Source organism: Phodopus roborovskii, unplaced genomic scaffold, assembly GCF_943737965.1.
Source record: "Phodopus roborovskii unplaced genomic scaffold, PHOROB, whole genome shotgun sequence".
NCBI classification, from domain to species: Eukaryota; Metazoa; Chordata; class Mammalia; order Rodentia; family Cricetidae; genus Phodopus; species Phodopus roborovskii.
Window position 1 is genome coordinate 5,780,985 of NW_026126407.1, and position 26,939 is coordinate 5,807,923.

General features: G+C 41.0%; 1 protein-coding gene across 3 annotated transcripts in view; it reads right to left on the bottom strand.

Annotated features, from left to right (window-relative positions):
- Blmh (bleomycin hydrolase) overlaps window positions 1-10,675 on the bottom strand; it is a 38,169-nt gene extending 27,494 nt beyond the window's left edge. Inside the window, exons 1-6 of one of the 3 annotated variants that reach the window (XM_051179963.1) lie at window positions 10,475-10,675; window positions 9,950-10,147; window positions 6,257-6,366; window positions 5,341-5,482; window positions 3,933-4,021; window positions 2,624-2,716 (exon numbers count right to left, since the gene is read on the bottom strand). In XM_051179963.1, coding sequence (XP_051035920.1) covers window positions 2,624-2,716; window positions 3,933-4,021; window positions 5,341-5,482; window positions 6,257-6,366; window positions 9,950-10,147; window positions 10,475-10,487 — 645 coding nt within the window. In that variant the 5' untranslated portion in view covers window positions 10,488-10,675. Of the gene's footprint in view, window positions 1-2,623; window positions 2,717-3,932; window positions 4,022-5,340; window positions 5,483-6,256; window positions 6,367-9,949; window positions 10,185-10,474 lie in introns of those variants that run through there. The other 2 variants (XM_051179962.1, XM_051179964.1) reach the window with 2 other exon arrangements.
- Between the last annotated feature and the right edge of the window lie 16,264 nt (window positions 10,676-26,939).

Consider the following 26,939-nt stretch of genomic DNA (forward strand, 5'->3'; position numbering starts at 1 on the left):
CCATAAGGCTAGGTAAATCATAGACACTAATTTGTGGCTTTAAGTAAAGCTAGACTCTTCATTACAAGAGTCAGGTTAAATAATGAGGAGTTATTTGGAAGATTATAAAACTGTAAAAACCTACCACACAGATTCTGTAGTGAACAGATGAAGTAAGTCATTAAGTAAAGAAGCCTTTACTTAATAAGTATTATCTTTGGATTTCAAGGTAGGGGTAGAAGAATTCAAAACAAAAGAAAACATGTAAAAATGTATGACTATAATTCTGTATCATTTACAGTTCTCTATTAATCTTATGGTTAGAACACAAACATATTATTAATCCAAGGATCACTGAAGCAAACACCATAGGCCAATATGATACTTATGATCTATAAGAGGTAATCTCTGGGGGCTACAGAGATGGCTCAAGCAGTTAAGAGCACTTGTTCTTGCAGAGAACCAGCCACCCACATGGCAGCTCACCACTGTCTGTAATTCTTGTTTCAAGGCATCTGGTATCTTTCTGGCCTCTATGCGTACTGCATTGCACTTCCTGCACTTCCATGAACGCAGGCAAAACACTCAGAAGTAAAAACAAATCCTAAGAAAAAAGAAGGCAGGGTGGTGGTGGCACATGCCTTTAATCCCAGCACTCAGGAGGCAGAGGCAGGTAGATGTCTGTGAGTTCCAGGCCAGACTGGTCTACAGAGTGAGTTCCAGGACAGCTTAAGTTAAACCCTGTCTTGAAAAACAAAAAACAAAAAAAGTAGTACTACTACTATTGGAACCTTTTCATTAACCATAGCATATAATCCTTTTTAAAAGTTATTATATTCACTTATTTATTTGTGCATGCATGTGTGGAGGCCAGAGGATAACTAGCAAATATCCATCTTTCCCTTTCACTGTGTGGGCCCAAAGATTAAATTTAAGTCATCAAGCTTGGAGGCACTCACTAGCACCTGCTGAGTCACTTGCTGGCCCTGACTGTACAGTCTTCATTGCCTGCTACACTCCCATTACCTTAATCTAATCACAAGTTTAGGCATACTGTCAGGAGAGATGGCCTCAGCAAGAAACACCATCCTAAATGGGAAGACAAGTCAACAAATGCTTACTAAGTGTTTGCTATATGCAGGGCACTAGAACCTGGCATTCTGACATTTAATTCCTTAGTTGATCTCCCTCCTCTCCCTGACTCCCCACCATTCCAACAAGGGAAGTATTTGAAATCCCAAACTGAGTCTCAGGTTAGTGAGCAGATCATGGGATATAGGTAACCAAGTCCAAATTTAAATGCATGGTACATCTAACTCTAAAATCACTTTCCTCTGTACTAGGAGAATGTTCTTCAATAGAACATTTAAGAAAATTGAATATGGAGCTAGAGAGATGGCTCAGTGGTTAAGAGCACTGACTCCTCTTCCAGAGGACCCCGGGTCAAATCCCAGCACCCACATGGCAGCTCACAACTGTCTGTAACTCCAAGATCTGACACCCTCACAGAGACCTACATGCAAGCAAACACCAATACACATAAATAATAAAAATAAATTATTTTTAAAAAAGAAAGCTGAATATAAATTAAATGCAGTTAGCAAATAAACACTGCATTCAAATATGTAAGAAACAGCTACATGTCAAACACTGGGTATGTAACTCATGAACAAACTGAGACTTGAAGGAGCAAGGAACTTGTCCCAGGTCATGCAGCCAAGCAGAAAAGGCCATCGATCTGACACTGAAGACATGCTCCATTATGCTGCATTGTTTCCCTTAAACATTCATGTTTTTTCCACAGAAGTGACAAAATGCCAAGTCATTCCACTTCCCTGTCTTAATATGGTCACCAATGTGCCCCCAGGCTGGAAAAAGCATTATCTGTTCTTTTCTCAGAGAATTTCAGCTTTAGTCTATTAGTACTCAATGTGAGTATGATTAATACACTCTTATCTGCTTTGATAATAAATGCCTATTTGGCAACTTTTCAATTTCTGTGTTTTACACACATTACTTTTAATAGATACAACCATCGACAGCTCCTCATTACACATCTAGCACACAGTTTGTTATTATTATTCATAGTTTTTCTTTTTTTCAAAAGACTAAACTTATAAAGCCAGGGATACAGCTCAGGTAGATAGAGCACGCAAGAGTGCCCGAGTTTCATTTCCAGTGCTGGAAGAGGGAGGGTAGGAGGGAGTGCCACACAAAACCTGAGCTCTTTGATAGATGAAACTTGTCTTCTCTTTATTCCCTCACTGCCAAACTCACAGAAGGCATTCTTCATAAAATGCATAAAAGAAAAGGTTTTATATAGAACCTAAATGAGGAATTAGGAAACCCCAGAACAAGTCTTCAGAATACAAGCAAGTATAAACCTCATTTTTTTTTTTTTTTTTTTTCAGCTTTAAAATAAGTAGTTTTTGTTGTTTTGTTGAGACAGGGAACCTGTAGCCAAGGTTATACAGCCAATGTCGATCTTAAGCTCTTGATCCTTTTGTCTCTACTTCTTAAGTAAAAAATAAGTAGCTTTCCTTCAATTAAATATTCACTGCAGTGACTACATTCCATAATCGCTTAGCAGAATATCCTGAGAGCTTTTCAAACAAGCCACAAAAAGTCCAAAGATTCTTATTACCTCCTCCATCATGGCATCTTGTGTAGATGAGATCTCCCCTTTGGTTGCTCCACTGTGTACCAGGTTCCGTAGCCGTATACAGAATTCTCTCATCTATGACAGAAACTTATTCAGCATTCCAGTAGTTATACAAGCTCTTAATAAGCCTAACACCCTGGGCAAAGTTTATAAAAACAAATGATTTTCCTGAACTGGTCCACTTAGATAGTGAAAAATACTTTCAATAAGGACACAGATAATGTGGACTATTCCCAAAGAATAGCCCCCCCCCCATATGTGTGCATGGGAGAACGTCTGGTTCTAGTACCCACCACCCTTAGAAAAGAAGAGACAGAGCATGGAAGCACTAAGCACTCTTACACGCTCTCATTTAGAATTCTATTTTCTACCCACTTTACCTTCTCTAACCAGTCACTGTGACCATGACTACATAAACCTCCAACATGACTTCCAGTTTTCTTCAATTTTGGGAGAAATCCAACATTAAAGAGATTCCAAAACTAAACTGCAGTGCTAAAGCAACTTGTTTTCAATCAAAATGAAATCCAAAGCTAAGATATCCTGAGAGCTTTTTAGATAAGCCACAAAAAGCCCAAAGATTCTTAATACCTCCTCCATCATGGCATCTTTTAGCCTTTGGATAAGAGACACCAGAGTTCCCTGGGTAGGAAATAGTCTACATCTAATATTGGGAAAGTATCTATACTTATTTTTAAACACACTATTTCCCCTGGAGATAACATCTAATTTCAGCCTTGTAGATATGGGTGGCAGATTTTGGAAACTTCCAGTTTTCAAAAAAGAGATCTGGCAAGCAAAACACCACCACACAAGGCTTATAATCATCCCTGGGAAAATGTGGAGGAGAAATGATTCATTAGGGTAACTTAAGCCATAAAAACAGTTCAGTGACTACATCAAATTATCAGTGGGTGGTTAAACCACACTGATGTGGTCTGGGTAAGCCTAAGAACAAAGAACACTTCTAAAGGAAGTCATACAAATTGTTCTGCTTGCTTCTGCTTGTACATGAAGCAGCCTCAGCACACCTCTACTAGAAGCAAGTGAGCAGCACAGAAACCTATGTGTTCGAGACCCATGTTAACCGAACCCAGGACCTTTTCCCTTGAATACATTTAAGAAAAAAGAAACAAAACACAGTAATCTTAATGATTTCTTGAAGCTAGCATGTAGCCACAGCACTGATAGACCTTGACATCAATAGTTATCCTGTCTCTTTAAAAAAAAAATCAGTTACAGTTTTAAGGTCAAGTACACTAATCCAGTCCCTCCTACTCATATTCTATACCTTGTGATTTAGAATATCATTCATTCTTCTGCTTGCCTCTGTAGTATGAGATTCAGGGAAGCATTTCTTAGGGACAACACCGTATTTTTCTAAAAAAAACAACAAATTTTAGTGTTCAACAAAGTGAAAATAAATTCTAGTTTTAGAAATCTTATTGAAAATGTTGGCTACTTTAAAATAGGCTGTATTAGCAAATGGGTGGGGTTTTGTTTACTTGTTTGAAAAAGGGCTTCATGTAGTCCATGCTGGCCTCAAACTCTGTGGCTAAGAATAACCCTGAACTTCTAGTCTTTCTGCCTCAACCTCCCGAGTATTGGGATTATGGGCACATACCACTATACCTGGTTTATTTGCTGCTGAGGATTCAACATTGAACCCAGACCTCTATGCATGACTGGCAGCACTCTACACACTGGACTTCATGCCCAGACCTTACCAGTCTTGTTGGATTGTTTGATTCTAAGGACTGAACTGAGGGCCTCCAGCATGCTGAGAAAGTGCCTTACTACTGAGCTATACTTCCCATCCCTTAAACAGACTTAACATGTACAGTCATCTACCTTGAAATTAATTCTGATATTTTTACCTATCATACTTTATAAAATATTGGAAAAAACATTTTCATACAAATGCAGGGTTTTGTTTGCTTTGTGTGCTGATTTGTTGTGTCTGCGTTACTAGGGATCAAACCCAAGGCCATGTGCACAGCAGACAAGCACTCTACCACTGATCTATATGACCAAACCAACTTTCTTTTCCTTTTCAGATTTATTTTTATGAGTGTTTTACCTGCATTTATGTATATGCACCACGTGTGTGCCTGAGGCCAGAAGAGTGTCGAGTTACAGATAGTTGTGACCCACCACTGAGTACTAGGAACTTAGCCTGGGTCTTCTATAATGGGTAAGTGCTCTTAACTGCTTACCCATCTCTTTAGTCCAATCAATATGCTTCCTGACTCCCCAGTCAAGAAGCTTTCCTTTAAAATTATTTTAGTGTGTATGGATGTTTTGCCTGCATGTATGTCTGTGCACCATGTAAAGGAGGCAGAGGATTTAATACACTAGAACTGGCGTTACAGACAGTTATGGGCATGTGTGGGTTCTAGAGATTGAACCTGGGTCCTCTGAAAGAATAACCAGTGCTCTTTAGTCACTGAGCCATCTCTCCAGACCTTCAGTGCTTTTTTCTAATGGGAAGTTACTTCTAATTAATTCTTCTCCCAGCCAAGCCTTCATGGTATCTTTTTCTTATCAGTCAAAGAAAGGGACTTCACAGTGAGAATGAGAAGGAAAGGTTTACAGAGCAACTAAGCAGCCCTCTTGGAAGCCAGTTCCACTGTGTACATAACCACCAAAGAAATGGCCTACTCCTAACTGCAGAGCCTTAATTGGAAACCAGCTCTTACCAACAATATTGACAAGCATATCCCATTGTCCACCATCATTTGTAGGGTTCATGAGCAAGTACTGCACCAGTCTCCCATCTTCAGGCTCTTTTTTCTGGGCTGTATCCACAAAAGCATTCAAGAAGAAATAACAGCGTTCAACCTAAAGTAAGAGAAGATAAATAAAATTAAAGGCAAGGGAGCTAATCACATCAATGGCATGCGTGATCAGTAGAATGGGAATCCTGTAACAACTAAGAATCCAATATGTAAGTCTTTTTTTAAATTGAAGCTGGTAATTAAATATCAGTATTTGCCTTCAAAAGAATATCTGGCCTTTTCTTATACTTGCAAATGTATTTCAACATGCTGTACCCATGTATTGCACATTCATTCTAATGTTTAAATAAATCCTATTTTAGAGTCTTTAATCAGTAAGCATCTAGTATTTTAAAAAGTTTTAAATGAAATAAAAATATTTACTGTCCCCACCCCACCCCACCCCACCCCAGAAAGGTGCTACCAAAAGAAACTGGTTGCTTAAAAGACCTAAGTAAAGATACTAGAAAGGGAAATTGCTGAAAATAAAGTTTTAAATTTTAAATAAAGAAAACACAAGCAGTGAATCAATAGATTTGTTATTTCCTCAGAGAACACAGCCACCGACCAAACAGAAAGCAGCTGTGGGGCTAGAGTTCAGGGTTAGAGCCTTGTCAACAGCACACCAGAAGCCCTGCTCTGACTCTAGCACTACAAAAGGAAAAGGAGGAAATGTAGTTCTGCCTTTGAGAAGACAGACTTCTGATATTGGAATAATCAGAATGGTATCACATCTATAATAAAAAGGTACGCTATAACAAGAAAAACAAAATAATATAAAGGCCACCCCTAATTAGGTTTTCAAAACAAAAAGAATCACGCAAGGTCAGTACCCTACCTTGTCCCAAAAAAACAGGTAAGATTGACTAAACTCAAATTCTTCAATATTAAATTTTTTCATGAATGGAAGTCTCATAACATTCAAACAAGAAAAGATCCAGCATCGTCCTAAAATGAGAAAGCAAACCGAGAAGTTATGACTGCTTATAGATTACACTGTCCCAACACCAAATCCATAAGACTTGGACATTACAACTAAATAAGAAGTAACAGAAATAATAAATTTATTTATTTTTGACAGAGTCTCATATAGCCCACTATATACAGCCAGGATGGTCTTGAATGCCTGATCCTCCTGCTTCATGTCCCAAGCACTAGGAATATAGATAGGTATACATCACCATACTTGGTTTTATGTGATATTAAGACTTGAACCCAGGAATTTGTACATGCTAGGCATTCTACCAGCTTAACTACATCTTCAGCAAAGAACAGAAATACTAAAACCAAAGCAAAATGAAAGACATGTATCTATTACTACTATACAATATACACAAACACACAAGTTTTAACTCTCTAATACAAAATCAAAACAAAACAAAACAAAAAACCAGAACCTTTCAGGTTGGGCATGGTGGCTCATACTTATAACCCCAGTACTTAGGAGACTGAAACAAGAAGATGGCTTTGAGTTCAAGGTCAATCTAGATAATATAGTGAGTTCTAGGATAACCTAGAAACACGAAGGAAAAAAAAAATGAACAGAGATCATGAATAAATTACATAATATCCAAAAAGGACAGAGAGAATAAAGAAACTTTTGTTTTAAGTTCTTCATAAGACATTAGTGAAATGAGAAAAGATCTTTTTCCTCTTGATAATGCACAAATTGGCAAGGACCTAGAAAAATAAGCATTCCACTTCTTAACAGAGTACTAAGGAAATACAAATCACCTGAGAATGATTTGGGAATCAAAATCTTAATTTGAAATGAACAAAAACCTTAATTTAAAATGAACAAAAACCTTAATTTGGAATGGACAATGCATCCTTCAGGGAGTGCTACACCTAACAAAAAGCACTTGCCTATTTTCTCAAAAACTGAATTGTTTTTAAAGGACATAACTGGGCTATATAAATATTTAAACACAAATGAAAAGTTTGGGAGGGCTGAAGCAGGAGGATCACTTCAGCTCAAGAGTTAAAATATATATAATTTAAAAATTGAGACATGAATAAAACAAAGTATTTTCCTCTTCAAATCGTTTTAACACAGTAAAGTTACTTAGAAACACTACTGTTCCACAGAAAATGAAAAGATGTGGATTCCTTCCAGACTAATGTGGTTTGATCAAGCCAGATCACCTGAAACAGAGTACCAGGTGATCCTACATTCAAAACAGCTGGACAAAGCAGCCTTACAGACTACAGCCAGGATTTGTGCATCTTCTTCGAATCCCCCATGACAGTGCCCTTTAGCAGCAGGAAGTAGTTTGGAAAGAACAACGCCCAAATTCCCAAATATTGTCTATGTTTGTTTTCATTTAAATGGACTTTGTTATAGAAAATAAATTAAAAAAAAAAAAAAAAAAAAAAAACCACTACTGTTCCAAGATGGAGATGTTGCTCAGTTGGGAGAATGCTTAACTAGCATGCAATAAACCCTGGATTCATCCTCATCATTAGACATGGTAGTACATGCCTACAATCATAACCCAACACATGTGAGATAAAGGCAAAAGGATGAGAGGTTCAAGGTCATTGTTGGTACAAAGGAGGACTATTCTTGTACTCTATTTTCACAGTTTCACACACTTTATATGCACTTGGCCATCAGTATCCACATTTTCAAACACAACATACCATCATTCTCTTATTTAGTAAGTTTCTGACATATCGATGTTCTAAACCCATATATGATGCTGTCCCTAAAGACTTTATAACAAGTATTAAGAACATAATCATGTCTTCATTTACCCCTGTAAATGCATAACAAGAGCTTCTGTAGTTCACCGCTTTCTATACTAATGTTGAGTGAGTTTTAAAGGTCTATTTCCAATGACCCTCAACATTTCTATGTGAGGTCATTCATATTCAGAATGTTCAAATATTCTGCTTCACAGAAAGGGATAGAATCTAGTATCTGTAAGCATTCCAAACTAGTGGGGACTAGGGCAACTTCAAACCGATGTCTTTACCAAAACACAAATGACTCTACTGAAAGATAAACTGTCTCTATCCTGAAAGCCTTTGTGAGTCTTGAATAAAAATGCTCTTCTGAAGGAAAATTTCAACATATTTGGATATAATGTCTTTACAGATATGAAAAATGAAAAGATTTTTTTGTTTATAAAAGGCGCATATAAAAATTCTTAAGGTATGATCTCATATTAAAAACATTCATATAGAGAATAAAGACTTGATGGGTAAACAACTATTCTACTGGTATGTGGAGGATTTTCTACATGGAACAAGAATGATTTTTGCTACAAAGAAAAAACTTAAACTGCGTTTCTGAATAGTGTTGTCTTTATTTTAGGGTTATCTGTATATGACCTCTCCTCCTGTATCTAGTTCTGCTACTTCTGAGTGAACTGTTAAGATAAAAACATCACAAGAACAAATAACATCAATCATGCACTATTAGTATTTAGAGTGAATTAAAGAGATACAACACATAAGACCTAACCAGCCTTTTCCAGATTAACATTTCCAAGCTTACCCTAAGAAACCATTGCAATTGAACACATAGGGCTATTGTGATAAATTAACTAGAAAGCCTAACAGACCACACCATCCCAAACACTTTTGAACTAAGTGCCTGGGTACGCCTCCTAGATAAGCACTTTCTACTACATGAAAAGATTTTTTGCATTTCCTTTCAAATTTAAAAATCAGTCTTATAAGGTATAATTTACATACAGCAAAGCCCATGTTGAATGTATCCTTTGGGTTTTGAATTGCTCTAAGTAGCAATAACATGTTTTCTTTAAGTACTCGGTAGACTTGGAGTAGTTTCAAAACAAGGAAAAATAATGGAAGGTCCCTTTAGCTCAATTTTTTTTTTTTTTTTTTTTTTTTGAGACTTTCTCCTATTTGGATTCCTGGATAAGCAATCTCTCAGTGTAGATGCATTTCTAACAGTGGTTACTGGACAGAGGACAGCAAAACAAGAATTCTCTGCCAGCAAGAGGAGAACTCAAGAGTATTATTACAAGGTACCCTACTGATGGGAACCAACCTAGGAGCACAGCAACCCCAGTTGCAACCATGGAGCATATTTTAAAATAACAGTCAACAACATTCTGTTGTAATCACATTAAGTTTTTTTGTTTCATATATTCAAATTTTAGCACAATTCTGGGAAGTCTTCTAGGGCATGGATATTTTTGTGTGGACTATTTATGACCAAAGACATAGCTCATCTTTGCTTCAGGTTTACCTGTATGCAACCTTTCCCCTGTAACTTTATCTTCTGCTACTTCTAGATGAAAATTGCATATCCAACCTCACATAAGAGCAAGACCATATGTGCATTCAATGACCATCATCCATTTGTCACTTTAGTGTTTAAATGAAATGCTAACAGGCCACCATACAAGCAATGTTCTCAGGCCTGCGTTTTCTTGTGCCTCGTCTCTGATTTATTTCAAGTTCTTTCAATGTGTTACAAAGCTTTGTCGCCATGGCCATTTTTAGGACAAAATAGGCTGCTGTCAGAGTAAACTAGGCAAGAAGTCGAGGACCTCACCAGAGCTCTTCTGGTTGGTGACGGGTTTGCCTTCCTGAGGCACAACATGCTGGAATACATGCTGAGCACCCTGGACCGTGGCCCTCTTCAGACAGATGTCCAGCAGATCATGGGTGGTCCCGACATTCTGGGCTAGTACGAACTGAGGGTCAGAATTTAGTTTGTGGATCAGAGCAGCTACCTTCTCCGTATTCAGTCCTGTGGGGAAATCAAACGCCATTATAATTATAACACCCTCAAAAAAAAAAAAAAAAAAAAAAAAAAAAAAGGCTGACGGGGGCAGCTTTAGGACAAAGTCACTGTAGCTCCTAGATTTAACTTCGCAAGAGCATCCCGGGGAGTGCTGAAACCAGAAAGCCCTCCGGGAGGGCTACATCTCCGCCCTCCCCTAGGTCTCCCCCCCCTCCCCGACCCTAACCCCCATCCCCACCCCCACCCCCGGCCTTTCACGGCGCCGGGCCTCACGGGTCCGCCGAGCCTGGGAGAGAACCCTGGAAAACACTCGCGGAAAGAACGGCGCCTCACCCGCGTTGTTCATGGCGCCCACGCTGCCTCGTGGGGAAACGTTAGCTTTCGGGGTCCTCAGGTGAGCTCTGGGGTTACACTACTGCCCGCTGCCTAGCTGGCCGGACCTAGTTCTCGCACCCGGAGCGCCGGAAAAAGGAAACCCGCTCAATGGTGGCCGAGAGAAACGGGGTCCGCGGAGGGACAAAACTCCCCCCTCGCGTTGCTGAGTCAGCGCCGTCGGGGCTGGCCCCGCCTGGGGGAGGGCCGATGGGGGAGAGGGGGCGGCCTCGCTGACGCTGGGGCAGGCACCCCAACCCGGGCGCGGCCCTGCCAAGCCACCCACGTTGGCAACCCCAGTCACCAGCATTGCTCACACTTCACCCCAGCGGCGCCCTCAGCCATCTGTGATCCCTCTTCCTGGCCACAAAGACGCCCTCCCGGGATCTCAAGCTCTCAGAGGAAGTAGGCTGAGAATTCCGTGCTGAGCCCAGATCCCTCACATCCTAACATTGGGAAAACTAACGCCCAGAAGTCTTTTAAGAAGCCAAAAGGAGGCTCCAGGAGGTGAAAAGGAACCTAGGGGCTCCCAAAATTAGGCATGGGACCTTAGGATGGGTTGGCAGGTCTCAAGAAATCCATCCGAATCTTTTCCTGTAGGCACTTAGCTGACCAATCTGTTCATTTTTCAGTTGCAACTTGTTGCTTGGATTCTAGTGAGAACAAAGTTCCTGAATTTGAAAGGAGTTTGGAACCAATCTCTTTCCCACCCACCCGTAAGCTACTACCACGGTTCTCCAAACACACATCTGCTCGTTTCATCTACACATTCTGGGCATCACAAGGCTCCTGAGCGACTCGAGCACCCCCACCCCCACCTCGGCCCCATCTACAAAACCTGTAAATGAAACACACACCCTTCAAGATAACTAATCAGTTTTTCAAGATTAGGTGGGTGGAGCACTGCATATAAAATAAGTACAACTTCACACTGTAACCTTACTATTCAGGTTTTCCATGGAACCTAGAATCTAAGTTTTAAACTGATAATCATACGTGGTTCAGAGGGATTCTGATGTTTGAAAAAGCCACATGCAGATACCCATCTGTCATTTGAGAATTCAGTTTCTGTGTCCCTGAGAGACTTTGCTAAAGGCTGGAGATACAATGTAGCCACCATCTTCAAGGGAGCCAACCCATCAACTCCCCTACTCTGAGAATTTACCATTTTCTGAAAAAGAGAAATATGCTAAAACGTGTACTGAAAGAAATCATGCTCAAAGTTCCTGCCCAATTCAAAGCATAAACTTTTACTCAACATCTACAGTCCATACCAAGCTTCTGATGACATGAGATTGTCCTCAAGAAACTCATGATAAGGGACTGAGAGATGGCTCAGCAGATAAGAGTGTTACTGCTTTTCCAGGGGATCCAAATCAGAAAACCGAAAGTCCAACTCTGGGGGACCTAACACTCCCTTCTGGCTACCATGGGCAATCATCATGTGTGCACATAATACACAGAGGCACACACATACACATTAAAAAAAAAATCTTTTTTTTAATGTGGTGGGAAAGACATTGGACATAATCTATAACAACCACACAGTAATGCTGTGTACGTAGCAGCTAGTAGTTAGAGCCAGAGAGGAATCTGTTTGGGGGGGAGGGGTAATAAGGCTGGGCTCAATAGTAGAACACTTGCTTAGCATTCATGGGGAGCCTGGTTTTATTCTCCAGCACCCTACAAAAAGAAAAAGGTGACAAGTGCTCATAATTTTGAAGAGTGGACAGAATTTTACAAGACAAGAATTAGAGAGGGCATTCAAGGTAACAGCGAAGACACAAGGCGTGCAAGCACACAACAGCATCAAACTGTGCATCACGATCTGATGTGGTTAACAGCAAAGAATGTGTTGAGATCAGAGGCAAGGTGCACAACTGGGAAAGTAGGTTTGGGCTGGGATGTGAAGGGTTTTATATGCCACACCTGAGCATCTGGACTTTATTCTATGCTTAACTAGGAATCAAAAATAGTTTTAAACAAAGGAGCAGTATTCTCAGATCTGTGTAAAGAAAAAGCTGGTGGCTATGGGGAAGGGGGAGATTCTGGAGACCAGGAGATTAGTCAGAATTCTGTACAGTAGAACACTTGGGAGATAAAAACAGCCTTAGACTGTGGAAACAGAAGAAGCACAGATAGCCAGACTTGGAGCTTTCAGTTGAATTAGAGGATAGAAGATGCTGTCATTAGCCAAGACCCAGCTTTTAAAACAGCAGGTTTTAACTCCATATTACTGGAGGTGGCATAGGGAAAAAATTTTTTTTTTGCAGCAGGGGCTAAAGAGATGGCTTAATGATTAAGCGTACTGGCTGCTCTCCCAGAGGAACTATGGTTCACAACCATCTGTGACTCCAGTTACAGGGGATCTGATGCCTTATTGGCCGTGTGGGCTCTCTGGTATGTGCTATGAAGACATGCATACCAGTAAAGCACACATACACATAATATTTTTTAAGAACTAGATTTCTGTTTAATTGGCAATTGTAAAAGGTTTCTGAACATGTGGTGACTAAAGTTCATTCAGAACCCAACTTTGAATAAATCTGAGTTGTATCTGGCAACACTCAGCTGTGTTGCCTCATATGACATTACTGCAGCCTGGTATTTGAACTGCATATGCTGTCACACCGTGCAACACCACGGAACTTTGTCTGAGATACCTTGGCAATAGACTGTATATTGTTATGAATTGCAGTGTTTTACTGTACATACAAAATATTCTGCTCTTATTGAAATATAATGGTTTAATTACAAAAACGTTCATGTAAGTGTCAAATTAGTATACTAGTATACCCTTAGAATATTTGATTTTAAAGACTGATTTTTGAGTGGCTGACTTTTGTTTCATTAAAAAAATTTTTTTTTCTGACTTTTATATTTTTATTTATTTATTGACACAGGGTCTCACTATGCAGCTCTGGCTGTCTGGAACTCACAGAAATCTCCCTGCCTCTGCCTGGGAGTAAAGGCATGGGCTACCACACCTGGCTCTTCCAGCAATTTTTGAAAAGGCCCTAAATGTACCTCTCCCATTGAAAATTGTTTTATATTTACTGTTATGTGTGTGTGTGTGTATGCACATGCACCCCCCTTTCAAGTGTCCTTATCTACTAAGCCACCTCACTATCCCACTTCTGTGATTTTTCATTCTATATTTATGCAAAGCATCATTCTCAGCATTGAAGATTATAAAACCAAACTTAAAAGCTCTAAGAAATGCTGAGGATGGTTCATGCCCTGTAATATCAAGTACTCAGTCAATATTCAATTCTTCTGTAAAAATAAAAAAGCACCTCCATCTTCTCAATATGAAATTCACCTTGTCTTATATGCATGCCAAAGAATTGTATTAAAATAATTTTATGGTTATTAGTAATAAATTTTTGGTACATATACACATACCCCTAAGGTCACATAAAAAGTACTTAGGTGACAAGTTGTGAGTGGAAAAAGTTTAAGAAACTCTGAATCAAAAGAGGGAATACAGAAAAAAAAAAAAAACCCAGTATATTTGTGGGTATGGGGGTATGAGTGTCTGAACTCTATTTCAGTTATGACAACTTTGAGGTTCCTACAGGAAAGACAAGAACTGCAGGAGACATACAAAAGTCTAGAAATTAGGTAAGACACACTGACTAGAGTTGTGATTATGGAATTTTCCAGAAGAGGCCAGAACCAGAAAGATAAGGATCAAGGCTACCATCCTGAACCTCAGCATATAACTGCACAAGGTGTTCAGGTCCTGGGGACAGCAGGCTAAGTGTGCTCAGAGGGTTGCAATCCATTCTAAGCTGTTTGTTGCAGCACATACCCTGGGCCAGGTCTGTGCCAATCATGTAAGTCTTTCACTGTTCCTTAAAGCTGAGGAGCTGGTAGAAAAGGAGCAGCCAGGGAAGTTAGAGATGGTCTGGGGAGTTCTATGCTCAGATTCCAGAAAGGCCAGATGTGATGGCCATTCTTGGTTGTCAGCTTGACTAATACACCAAGCCAATGAGTCTGCTGGTACTGAAAACTCTAGGAAGATGAGAAGGCAGCTGCATTGGAAGTAGAGGGTGGATAAAAGCCTTGCTGTAGTAAGTTGAGAGGGAATTATGTCTACTGGGGGTTATGAGGAAGAAGCTGGTAGAGATAAGAGATGGGACTGTGTGTCAGAAAATGTACAGCTGCTAACATAAGCGTGAAAGACAAGAAGAGGTGGCGGGGAGTAGTTTTACAGCTCATGCCACCCTTTTCGTGCTGGTAGTTATATCTCCCCACCCTATGCCTGGAGATCCCTATCACCATCTCCTCCCAGATCTCCTGCTCTGTGCTATTGTCAGGGCGACACCCTTTGTACTAGCTTTCCACCCAGCAACTCACACCCTTACGTTCAACCCTCATGTGACCATAGAGGGGAGGTACACAAAAAACTGGTTTTCCATTGGGTCCTCCCCAAGGGTCCCACCCAGGAAGACACTTCCCCTCAAATAAAATTCTTTTGGTATTTTTCCTCTCCTAACTCCAGCTAGAAGAAATGTGGTTGGTCCCAGTGACATCTCATGGTGGGACAGAACTAAACCCTGGAGAGCAGCACAATATGTCTACCTGGTGCGTCTATGGCAGAGCAAATGGGGCCAATACCTGGCAAATTCTCCATCCAGATCCCTCCTTTGTTGTCCACCAGTCTTTGACACATGCTGATCAACTGCTTCTATTTTGATGGAAAAGGCCAGACTTCTGTGGTGGCTAGAGAAGTTCTCTGGGTAGCAGACTTGTCTTTTTTGTTTTGCTTTTGTCTGTCTGTCTGTTTGTTTGTTTGTTTTCTTTTGATGCAGGGTTAGTCCTAGCACTATCTCTGTAGACCAGGCTGGATTTGAATTCACAGAGATCTGCCTTCCTCTGCCTCCCAAGTGCTGGGATTAAAGGTGTCAGCCACCACTACCCAGCCTGGTTTGTCTTAAAAATATTGTCATTTTGCTGGGTGGTAGTGGTGCAGAGGCAGGTGGATCTCTGTGAGTTCAAAGCACTTTGATCTACAAAGCTAGTAAGCTAGGGCTGTAACAGAAAAGCTCTGTCTTGAAACACCCCCACCAAAGTCCTGTCAAGGCTAGGAAAAGGTCCAATTGTCAAAGTGCCTGCTGCATAAGAATAAGGAATTGAGTTTAGTGTCCTATTACGTATGTAAAAAGCCAGGCCTATCAGCACACTAAGCTTCTAGCCAGCTCTCCTCACCTAATAAGGGACTTCGAGTGAGGTTCAGTCAAAAACTCTGAATATAAGTCGAGGCTGAGATGGCTGTGTGGGTAAAAGTGATTGCTGCCAAACCTAACCACCCAAGTTCAGTCCCCAGGACCTACAAGAGAAAAGGAGAGAACTGACAGTCACAAGTTGTCTTCTGATCTCTACATGAATGCTGTGGCACATTTGTGCACACACATGAAAAATAAAACATAATACAAACAAAATTTTAAAAAAAGATGGAGAGTGATAGAGGAAGTCATGCAACATTGCCCTCTGACCTCTGACTTCTGGGTGCATGCACCCAGCATGTACATGTGTAAACATACAAAGGCATCTCTCACATACAAAATTGTCATTTTCCTCAAGGGGGCCCACATTTTATACACATACACATGCGTACACTTGCTTCACATTTTTTTTTTTGATGGCCTATGGATATAGAAGTTTTTTCAATGTTTGATGTAGGGTTACCTAAATGGAGTGTAGTGGCATTACCTCTTCTTTCCATTCTTTCCCTTACCCTCATCCCTGAAATGAGAAAAGCTACCAGAAATTGCTAAGGCTTGGCAATGCCAGACCTGGAAATTTCTGAGACAAAGGAACCTGTATTCCTTCACTACACTTTCCATTTTTGTTTTTGTATTTTGAGACAGGGTATCGTTATGTAGTCCCTGCTGGCCTGGAGCACTCTTATGTATTCCAGACTGTCCTCAAACTCACAGGGACCTGCCTACACCACTATGCCTGGACCTTCACTACATTTCCAACACATGAGCACAAGTGGGCTGTTTTCTTATGGAGTTTTATGTTCCCTGCTGCTCCTAAATCCCTTGCAGGTTTAACCCAACACTTGACCTTTCTCTCTTGGTGTAAAGACTTGGCCTTTTGGTATACTCAACATTAGTTGCAAATTATGTCTGGGCTTTTGCTTTGCTTTGTTTCCTGAAATATCACCCAAGGATCTTGAATGAGACTGTCCCTGCAAACTTTTTCCTATCTCTGGATAAGACACTACTTCTAGTTACCATTCTTCCAGGTGCTAGAAGAGGAAAAGGCACATACAGAGACAGAGGCCTGGACTGATCCAGGTGTAGTGCATGAACAATGAGACAGTCAAATCAGATGGCAGTCCTCAGGCTCCACAGGGACACCTAATACACAGGGAGGTCTCAAGATCTCAGGATGCTTACTTCCTTTGTGTAACATCACATAGTATTTACCTACCATCTCTGCAACCCTCTCAGGTAGTTTAAATTGCCTTTAGATTTCTGGTAACATTAGAGGTAAATACTATGTAAAAAGCTAGTACATCAGTAGAGGTGTGTTTTTAAATGTGTGTGAGTGTGTGTGTGAGTGTGTGTGTGTGTGTGTGTGTGTGTGTGTGTGTGTGTAGCCTAAAGGTCTTCCTCTATTGCTTTTTACCTTATTTTTGGGGGGACTGGGTCTCTCACTTAATCTGGAACTTGACGTTTTAACTAAACTGGCCAGCCTACCTGTTCCTAGGAATCCCTGTCCTTCCTCCTGCCCTAGTGCTTGTGTTACAGGCATGACCCTTTACTCACTGAGCCATCTCTCCAGCTCTTGTGTGAAGGGTTAGGACCAAAAACCAAATGCTCTGGAATTTATTGTGGCAGAAGTATAGAGTAAATGGTGGGAAAAGGAAAAAATTTAAGAAGTCAGAAATGAGGTTGAAGGATAGTTTATAGTCATGTCATAAAGACTTTTATGGCATATACACCTTTTTAAAATTTTCTTTTATTCCATGTGTATTGGTGTTTTGCCTGCATGTACATCTTTGTGAGGGTATTGGAACCCCTGCAACTGGAGTTACAGACAGTTGTGAGTTGCCATGTGGATGCTGGGAATTGAACCTGGGTACTCGAAGAGCAGCCAGTACTCTTAACTGTAAGCCATTTCTGTAGACCCCAGCATGTACCCTTTATGCATTGGGGTAGTTCTTTTCTTGTTTACTTGTTTTGTTTTCATTACAGGTTTCTCTGTATATCCCTGGCTGTCCTGAAACTCAGCTTCTAGACCAGGTTGGCCTCAAATGCAGAGACCTGCCTGCCTCTGCCTCCTGAGTGCTGGGACAAAAGGTGTCCACCACCACTGTCTGACTCACTGGGATAGTTCTGTATGTACAAAATCTCCCAGTGAGAAAAGTCTTCAAATAATGGTGTTGCTGAACCGCGTCAGCCTTGTCTTCTGTGAGGTGCCAGCCTTTGAAACGACTTTTGCAAAAAGAGAGCTTAGTTGCTGAAGAGATGGCTTAACTGTTAAGAGAGGCTGCTGATTTTCCAGAGGACAAGCGTTCAGATCCCAGCACCCACATCAAGCGGCTCACAACTGCCTCTGACTCTAGCTCTAGGGAATCTGATGCCCTCTTCTCGTAACCGTGTGTGTGTGTGTGTGTGTGTGTGTGTGTGTGTGTGTGTGTGTCTGTGTGTCTGTGTGTCTGTGTGTCTGTGTGTCTGTGTGTTTATCTGCTAAGTGGCCACTCATGGAGACCAGGCAGCAAATTTCCAGTGTGCAGGAGTTGGGGGTGAAGACAGACTGAGGATGGGGAAGGTGACTGGAGTTAGAAGTTACCAATGCTCTGCACACTCAGGCTGCCTCAGCTTACCATCAAGGCTCACAGAGGAGTGTTATCTACACCTCTAAAGTGGGCGGGTTGGTTTTTTTGTTTGTTTGTTTGTTTGTTTTGTTTTTGTCTGTTTTTCAAGACAGGGTTTGTCTGGGTAGCTCTGGCTGTCCTCAAACACAGATCTGCCTGCCTCTGCCTCCTGAGTTCTGGGATCAAAGGTGTGGGCCACCTCTGCCTAGAAGGTGAGTGGTTTTCAAAGATCAACTAAAAGCAGATGAAAAGGATTGAAACAACTCTCCTTCCACATCCACAAGCATGTGTGTGCACACATATGCACATATGCCCATAATGAATAAAACAATTAAATGTAATTTAAAAATTAAAACTAAGCCAAGAGATAAAAACAAAACAAACAAACAAAAAAAAAAAAAACATAAAAGACCTAAACAGGCAACACACAAAAAGAAAACATGACAAGAATGATAGCATTCCAAATTAAAACAGAAATAAGATACCATTTCATACCTCTATAACAAAACAAGTTAAAGAAAGACACTAAAAACAAAACACTGTCAACAGTTCTTACATGACGTTCATGGGAGCATAACTTAATATTGCCAGTTTAAACACATTCGTCAATGCAGTCCCTGCTGCTGAATGACAGGACTGCACATGTCCTGAGAACCATGTTGTTGATTTCATTGTGCAAACACACAGTGAGTGAGCCTACACAAGCCTGGATGGCCTAAGTCAATCTTTTGATATGGCCCCTTGATATGCTCAAGATGAAACAGTAAACAGGGTGGGTGATGTTAAAGCTAGTATAACATGGCATATTGTTTGGCAGTAAAACTTTTTACTTCTAACTGAACAATGAAAAGTATCATATCATGAACATATGACCAGCCATTTGTCATCAAGCATCATGTACTGTCTGTGCCAACTATCACATGGCTGGCTACTCAAAAGGTTTGCTTATAGCAGCACCTCATAAACTTGTAATCTGTTGTGATGTCGCACTGGGACAAAGACCACTAGGCCATAGGAACTTCTCAGCTCCTCTTCAATCTTGCAGCAACACTTTCTTGTCACTCTCTGTCATCGACAGAAGCATCCTGATGTAGCACATGGCTATATTTCATAATAACCAAAGTGCACTTACTCTCTAACCCATTCTAGAGCCACTCTGGCTACCAGGAGCTTGTGGACTACCTAAAGTAAAATTTCAAATGTAGATTGGGAACATATCTCGGTAGTGTCCTGAGTACCTAGTAAGTGTGGGGCTCTGGGTCCAACCCCTAGCACAAGAACTAAAACAAAAATTCTGTTTTTCAATGGGATAGTCACATTCTATGTGTTCAACATCCATATCTAGTTGGACGCAAGGCCACTGGGTCAAGCTGCTGTACCATAGAAAGCTTTCATCACCAAAGTAAGTTCTACTGGACAGCACAGCACTTCCCTGGAGAAATTGCTGCCCTAGGAGTCACAGTCAAGACTGTTTATTTTAGCATTGCTGGTAATTGCATAGAATTCCCCAAAAATCCACTAGCTCGTTTATAGACACTTTCATAAAATACTATGCAGGAAAAAAAATCTACATGGAGTTTCCAAAACAATATTAGTGCACATAGCAAATTATGAAGTGAACACCATGTAGCAATTTTTAAGAGTTAAAAAGCAAGGCAAACTAAAGAATGTATTGGTTAGAGAGACATACAAAATGGCAAAATCATGAGGATTTATGTAGTTTAGTGATAAACACACACACCCACAGAGAGAGAGAGAGAGAGAGAGAGAGAGAGAGAGAGACAGACAAGACATATCCCCATCACATCAATCCAAACAAATTAAAAGGATAAACAAATAGACAAAGCAATGTTTGTTTGTTTTTCAAGACAAGGATTTCTCTGTGAATTCCTGGCAATCATGAAACTTGCTCTGTAGAACAGGCTGCCCTTCAACTCAGAGATCCACCTTTCTCTGCCTCCCGAGTGTTGGGATTAAACTTAATTCTCTATTTCTTAAGTTGGCTCACAGGTACTCACTTTACTCATTATAACTAATTCTGTGTGTCATCTGAATTTTGTATAAATGAAGTCTCTCTCCTTTAATAGCTCACTTCGACTGTAGTGTGAATAATAAGACTAAAGAGAGGCAGGACTATAAGCTGCATGTGTGGTGTGCATGTGTGCAACTCACCACTTAGGTGGTAGGGACAAGAATATTCCAAGTCAAAGCCAGCCTGGGAAACTTAGGGAGACCTGGATAGGAGGAGATAGAATAAGGCGAAGGGACAAGAGAGGAATGAAGAGAAGGGGAAAGGGGAAGGCTGGGAGACATCTTAGGAGACAATAACTTTATCCACACAAGATCAAGAAGACATATCTGGGACATGGGAGTGAAGGCATTTTCTTCCAGCACTAAGGAGCTTAGTCTACACAACATCTTCCAGACCAGCCACAGCTACACAGTGAGCCCTGTCATGGGGCCCAGCAATTGAGGCAGAATTGGTGTGGGATACACATTGGGAGTGGTGCTGTGGAAGGTGTTTGCCTGACGTAGCATGAAGAAAGAATTTTGAAGTCAGGCTGGAAACTTTGGGGAGAGCTTTTCTGGAGAGACAATAACCACCAAGTCTTGTCCGATTAGGAATTTGTCAAGTGATGATGCCTGGAGGGAAGGAACTCTAGTTGGAGTGTTCTAGTTTGCTTTTTACTGCGTTGATGAAACACCTACCAAAAATAACTCCAGAAGGAAAGAGTTTGTGCTAACACATCCCAATCTCAGTCCATCATGGATGGAAGTCAATGAGGAGCAGAGGGAGCAATAGCAGTAATAGGAGCAGAGGTAGTAACCATGGAGGAGACTGCATATTCACTTGGCCTCCATGGCTTACCCAGCTTTCTTTCTTGATTTATTTCTTTTTTATGTTCAGGGATGTATAAAACAAGTATGTCTGTGTACATGTGTGTGCGGTGCATGCCTGTGGAGGCCAAAAGAGGGTACCAGAACCACTGGACCTGTTAGGTTGTCGTGAGCTTCTGGGAATTGAACCCTCGTCTTCTGAAAGAGCAGCCACCACTCTGAACAACTGATCCATCTCTCCAGACCCTCTCCAGACCCTCAACTTTCTTATACAACCCAGGACCACCTGCCCAACCCTACTGTGAGCTGGGCCCTCCTACATCAATTATTAATCAAGGAAAGAGCCCACAGACATGCCAAAGGGTGTTTCTCATTGAGGTTCCCCGTTCTCAGATATCTCTAGTTTGTGTCATATTGACAAGAATTAGCCTGCACATGGAGGGAATGACTTATACAGATTATTTTAAGGCAGCTAGACTCAGTTTAGACAGAAACTGAAGACAGCATAGTCAATTATGCCCACTGAGAACTAAAAACCAAAACCCTGAAAGATTTATGGGAATGGTCTTCATTTTTCTTTCCCTCAGCCAGGAAGGAAGGAAGTTCCTTGTGAGAAATGGGATAATGGGTCAAGGACATAGCCCCATCAGTGAAGTAAGTACCTGCCAGCATGAGGACCTGAGTGTAACCTCCAGTTCCCAAATCAAAAGCTACTAGGTGTGGCAGTCCACACTTGTAATCCCAGGGCTGATGAGGTGGAGACAGGTGGGTGGTTCCCCGGACTTGCTGGTGGACCAGCCTAGCCTACTCTGCCAGTCCTAAATCCCTGTGAGAGGTCCCGTCTCAAAAAATATGACAGGTGTTCCTGAGGAACACCACTGTACGAGAGGTCATCTTCTGCTTCCACGCACATGGATGCAGGTACTCACACCCACACCCAAAAAAGAAAAACAAAACAAAACAAAACAAAAAAAAAAAAAAAAAAAAAACAGAATAAAGTATGCCCTCAGTATTGTGGGGATCAGGTAGAAGGAGGCCCTGATTGAGCTCTGAAAATGCTTCATTGTGAACCCCTGAAGTAGGGTGCAGTTACAGGTCAGGTGGGAGTCGGGGGAGCATCTAATTTCTTCAGTTAAATAAATTAATTCCTTACTCTTACAAAAACCTACAGTCATCAAGACAAATTTTACTGAAATATAAAAAAGTTAGACTGAAGCTAAAAAGAAAAGAAGGTCAAATAACAGGAGATATGAAACTGGAAAGATTTGACCGTCAGGAAAACAATAATTAGGTTCTACTGGAGCCCACAGGTCGTTGTTCCCTTTTAGGAATGTTGTTGGACTGGCTTTGCTTAGCTGCATATGCCAGGGTTTTAATTCTTCCCTCCTTTGTAAAGTGGATGCTATCTAAAGCAAGTACATGTTCCAGAGTGATAGTTGTGATGTTACTGTCTTCTTCCTTTTCTTGGGACAAAAAGTGAAAATGCTACTAAGTAAAACACACAGGAGAAGTGACTCAGCCCCACCCTTTCCAGCACATGCCCTAGTGCCTTTCCCCTTGCAGCTCCTAGTTTTCATTCTCACTTTATTTTTCGTTCTTCTTTGTCCCAAGAAAGAATGATTCATTGGATAGAAGTGAAACCAAAAAAGATTTGGCAGCATCTCACCCCAAAAGGGAAGGAAAAAAAATTTCTCTTTTTAGGACAAGAAGGAAGAAAAAAAACAAAAACAAAAACAAAACCTGTAGCTCAGTGGTGAGTGACTGCCCAGCAAACCCAAGTCCATGAGTTGGAGGCTACATAGTAAGAGGCAGTACATGTCTGTAATCCCATCCCTCAGGAACTGAAGCAGGAGAATTGCTAGTTAGAAGTCTGGGCAACAGAGAAAAGGCCTGTCTCACAAAACAATATCAGAAGAAAAGCATAGAGATTAAAAAAAGAGGCCAATATTGGAAATCCACTCAATCTGGCTCTGCCATTTAGAGGTATGTAGTTACTTAATCACCAAGTTCATTTCCTCTTATAAAAAGGGATGTTCCTATTAAACACAAGATATCATGAGTAAAATGATTCCGGTACCAACTACATCACAGGCTTTGCTCAGTACTCTTTGGTTATTTATTCCCCACTAACAACCCTATGTCAGAAGTGGGTTCTGTCATTATTCCCATGTCTTAGTTAGGTCTTAGTTGCTGTGAAGAGACAATATGACCACAGCAATTCTTATAAAGGAAAGCATTTAATTAGGGCTGGCTTACAGTTTCAGAGATTTACTCCATTATCATCGTGGCTGGGAGAATGGCGCCTGGGAGTATGGTGATGAGTAGGCAGACATGGAGGAGCTGAGATTCTACATCTTGACTCACATGTGAGTCAGATTACTTCCTGTTGCCTGCAAGCCATGATGAAGGGCACTCAGCTACTTCTCCAGCACCATGTCCACTTGCATGCCACCATGTCCCACCATGACGATAATGGACTAAACCTCTGAAACTGTAAGCCAGCTCCAATTAAATGTGTTTCCTTGATAAGAGTTGCCATGGGCATGGTGTCTCTTCATGGCAATAGAAATCCTAACTAAGACACCCCATTTTACAGATGAGGAAATGTAAGCACAGAGAGATTGGGTGATACACATATCATCACCTAGCTAGTAAAGCTGCAAACTTGGAATATGACATAGTCTGACTTCAGAGGCTAAGAATGTAGACCCTCCAACCTGGAGATCAAAAGACATATTGTAAGTGGATGGACTTGAAAGAAAATGTACTTTATTTAGGCTGACTGAGCCCACAAGTTTACAAACTGCTGAGTATTGTGTGTGTCCTTTCTCAGCCTGCCACAAAGGAAGTCTCTGAATAGTTTAGGTTTACTGATGCTTCTACTCACACAGATGGAACATCGTTATCATGAAGGCATGTGCTCATAGATGTTAAGTTTCCCCATTCATCTGATATAGGTGGAAAATAAGGATGGCCAGTCACTGTTCAGACAAGGAGCACACAACAGAAGCATCAGTTAAATGATTAGTGACTGTGAGATCAAATAGTATTATCTCCACCTTTAGCGTGATCAAAAGAAACTATAAATTTAGCAGAAAGACAGAGTTGGCAATCAATCAGTAGATGTTTCCTTAAAAACAAACACAATTCACACACATCTCCAATTGGAACAAAGTCCTTCAGCCTGGTGATTTCCATGTGAGCTGAGTTTCGTTATCAAGCTGTTTTATGAAGTCTCATAACTATAAAATCATTTCTGAAATTCAAGGTTATGGTGCCTCAGCAGCAACAAAGTTTATGTCCTCTTTGATGGAATCATTTAACGATGCCCTTGAGCTGCCGGTCAGATCCACAGGAACAGCTGGAGAGAAATGCCCTGTCTGGGACTGAGAATTTGCTTTAGAAGGAACATGCAATTTGCAAAAATGACATACAAGACGGAAAAGCCTTAAAGTCATTATTGTTAAATATATATATATTTAAATCGTGTAGTATGGGGTCTCATGAGGCTGTACAGAGAATATGCTTGAATGGTCCTTCTGTCTTGAATCTATGAGAGATGAGTGATTCCATGTGGTGGAGCCAGGATGAGCGTCCAGCTTTTCAAAGCAGCTGCTCATATACATCATGGATGGCTGTCTGGAAGCTACAGCTTTCCCATGAATGTTGTTGGCTGTGCATAGCAGGGCAGCATGTAACCACAGGAACGTGGCTACTCACTTTAGTACCCAGCCTGACCAAAGCTCCAAGAGGAGCTGCGCCTTCCCCAAGAACAAGATTCCAAAGGTCGAGGGTTATAAGTCAGCTTTCCATTGCTATGACAGAATTGATGAGATCTCAACTTAATAGAAAAGTTCAGAGGTTCACAGTTCAGAGGATTTCGTCTGGGTCCATTGCATCCTGTTTCTTTAGGCTGATGGCTGTGCAGATAGGAACTTTCTATGGAGTCCTTGTTCCTTTCCACAATTGCTAGAAAGCAAGAGTCCCACAATCCCCTTTGTGGACACCTCCTACTGACCGAAGACTGCCCACTAGATGCCTCATCTTAAAAGTCCCACCACCTCCCTCCCAGTAGCCTCACAGGCTGGATCAAATCCCAAGTACGAGGCAAGTGTTCCATCAAGCTACACCGCCTGCATTCCCTCTACAGCAAATTCTTGAACACAAGACTCATCCTCAGTTCATGATGTACTCACACTTTAAGAATCACTAAGGAACCCAAGACCTGCCAGGGGTGTATTCCCCTTCTCTGAATAAATAGATGGAGCCTGGTCACTCATGGGAGCTTTAAATCATTCCATCTCCTGTTTTCCCCCTCTTTTCTCATTCTGCTCTCCCTGTCCATCTGCATTTGTTTTCCATTTGATGTTAAATGTGTTGATCTTGGTGTTTCCTTTATGCATGTGTGTGTTCTGTGATACAGGAACTACCTTAAAGGTTGTCATTCTTGGTGTAGGAGTCAGATGTGGTTTCTGAAGAGGCTTTGTCTATCTGAAGTAAGTCTGCAGACTGCCCTTGGCTGACTTGAGGACAGACAGAACGTTGTAGGTTCAGATCCAAAGCTCTCTTAATCTTATTGTTGATCCTTTAACAACCTAACACCAATAGAAACAACTGGTATTTATGTGTCATAGTAAAAATTTCCACCTCCTGTCTCCCTTCTTTCTGTTAACTTGCCAAAGAGCTGAGTTTCCTGTAAAACCAAGAATAACTGTGGTGCTTATGGCCAAAAGGCAGTGATAAAAAGGAGTGGCCCTCCTTCCTAGCTGTGTGGCCTTGGACAGGTCCTTAACCTTTCTGAACTTTAGTATCTCCAATCATAAATAATGCCAGCATTACCTACCAGAGTGACTGTGTGTGTGTGGGGGGGGCAACAAAAACAACCAGATGTAAAATGTTTTATAAATTACAAAGTAACACAAAATATAAGACAATGCCCTACCTAATTTATTTAAGAAGAGGCTAACATTTACTGAGAGCATCAGAAGAAATAAAGGCCAGCAGTAAGCCATGAGTTTCACAGCAACACTTTAGGAATCTGTTGGTGGTGGCTCAGACCCCCCCTCCACCCAACACACACAGTCCACCCCCACCTGAGCCATATACATATGTGTAGAAAATGCTCTAAGAACTACATGTTTTACAGCACTATGGAAGCACAAACAACCCATGATGCAAGTCATTTGCCACATACCCACCTTGATGTTGCCAAGATAAATTCTCCCGAAATGATTACCTAAGTGCTGAGACATCTGTGGTTAATGGGGAGTGTGCCTTCTTTGCAGTCCCTGGCATGAAGTTAAGAAGAATTTGGATTTTTGTTTTTCATAAAATGAGATGAGTGGCTTGATTTTATTTCGGCTCACATTATTGCTGTCCTGTCTCCTCCAAGATGTGTCCCCAACAGATATAAACCTATTCAAAGGGGTAAACACGATCTTGTGGCAGGTCAGTCAGCACTTTTCTATGACTCAGAGTTCATAGGGGGTAGGAAGGATGGGTTATTAAGAAAACTGTCCTTGGGTTGGTAAGATGGCCCAGAGGTTAAGGACCCTTGCCACCATGCCTGTTGACCTGAGTTTGATCCCTGGGACCTGCATGATAAAAAGTGAGAATTGATTCTTCTGATGTAAGCAAGCTACCACCCTACACAATAACTAACTAAATAAATAAAATTAAAAAGAAACTTGCCTTGAAATGAAACATTGTTTTATTAAACTATTTTTTATTATTTTATAAACTGTTTTGATT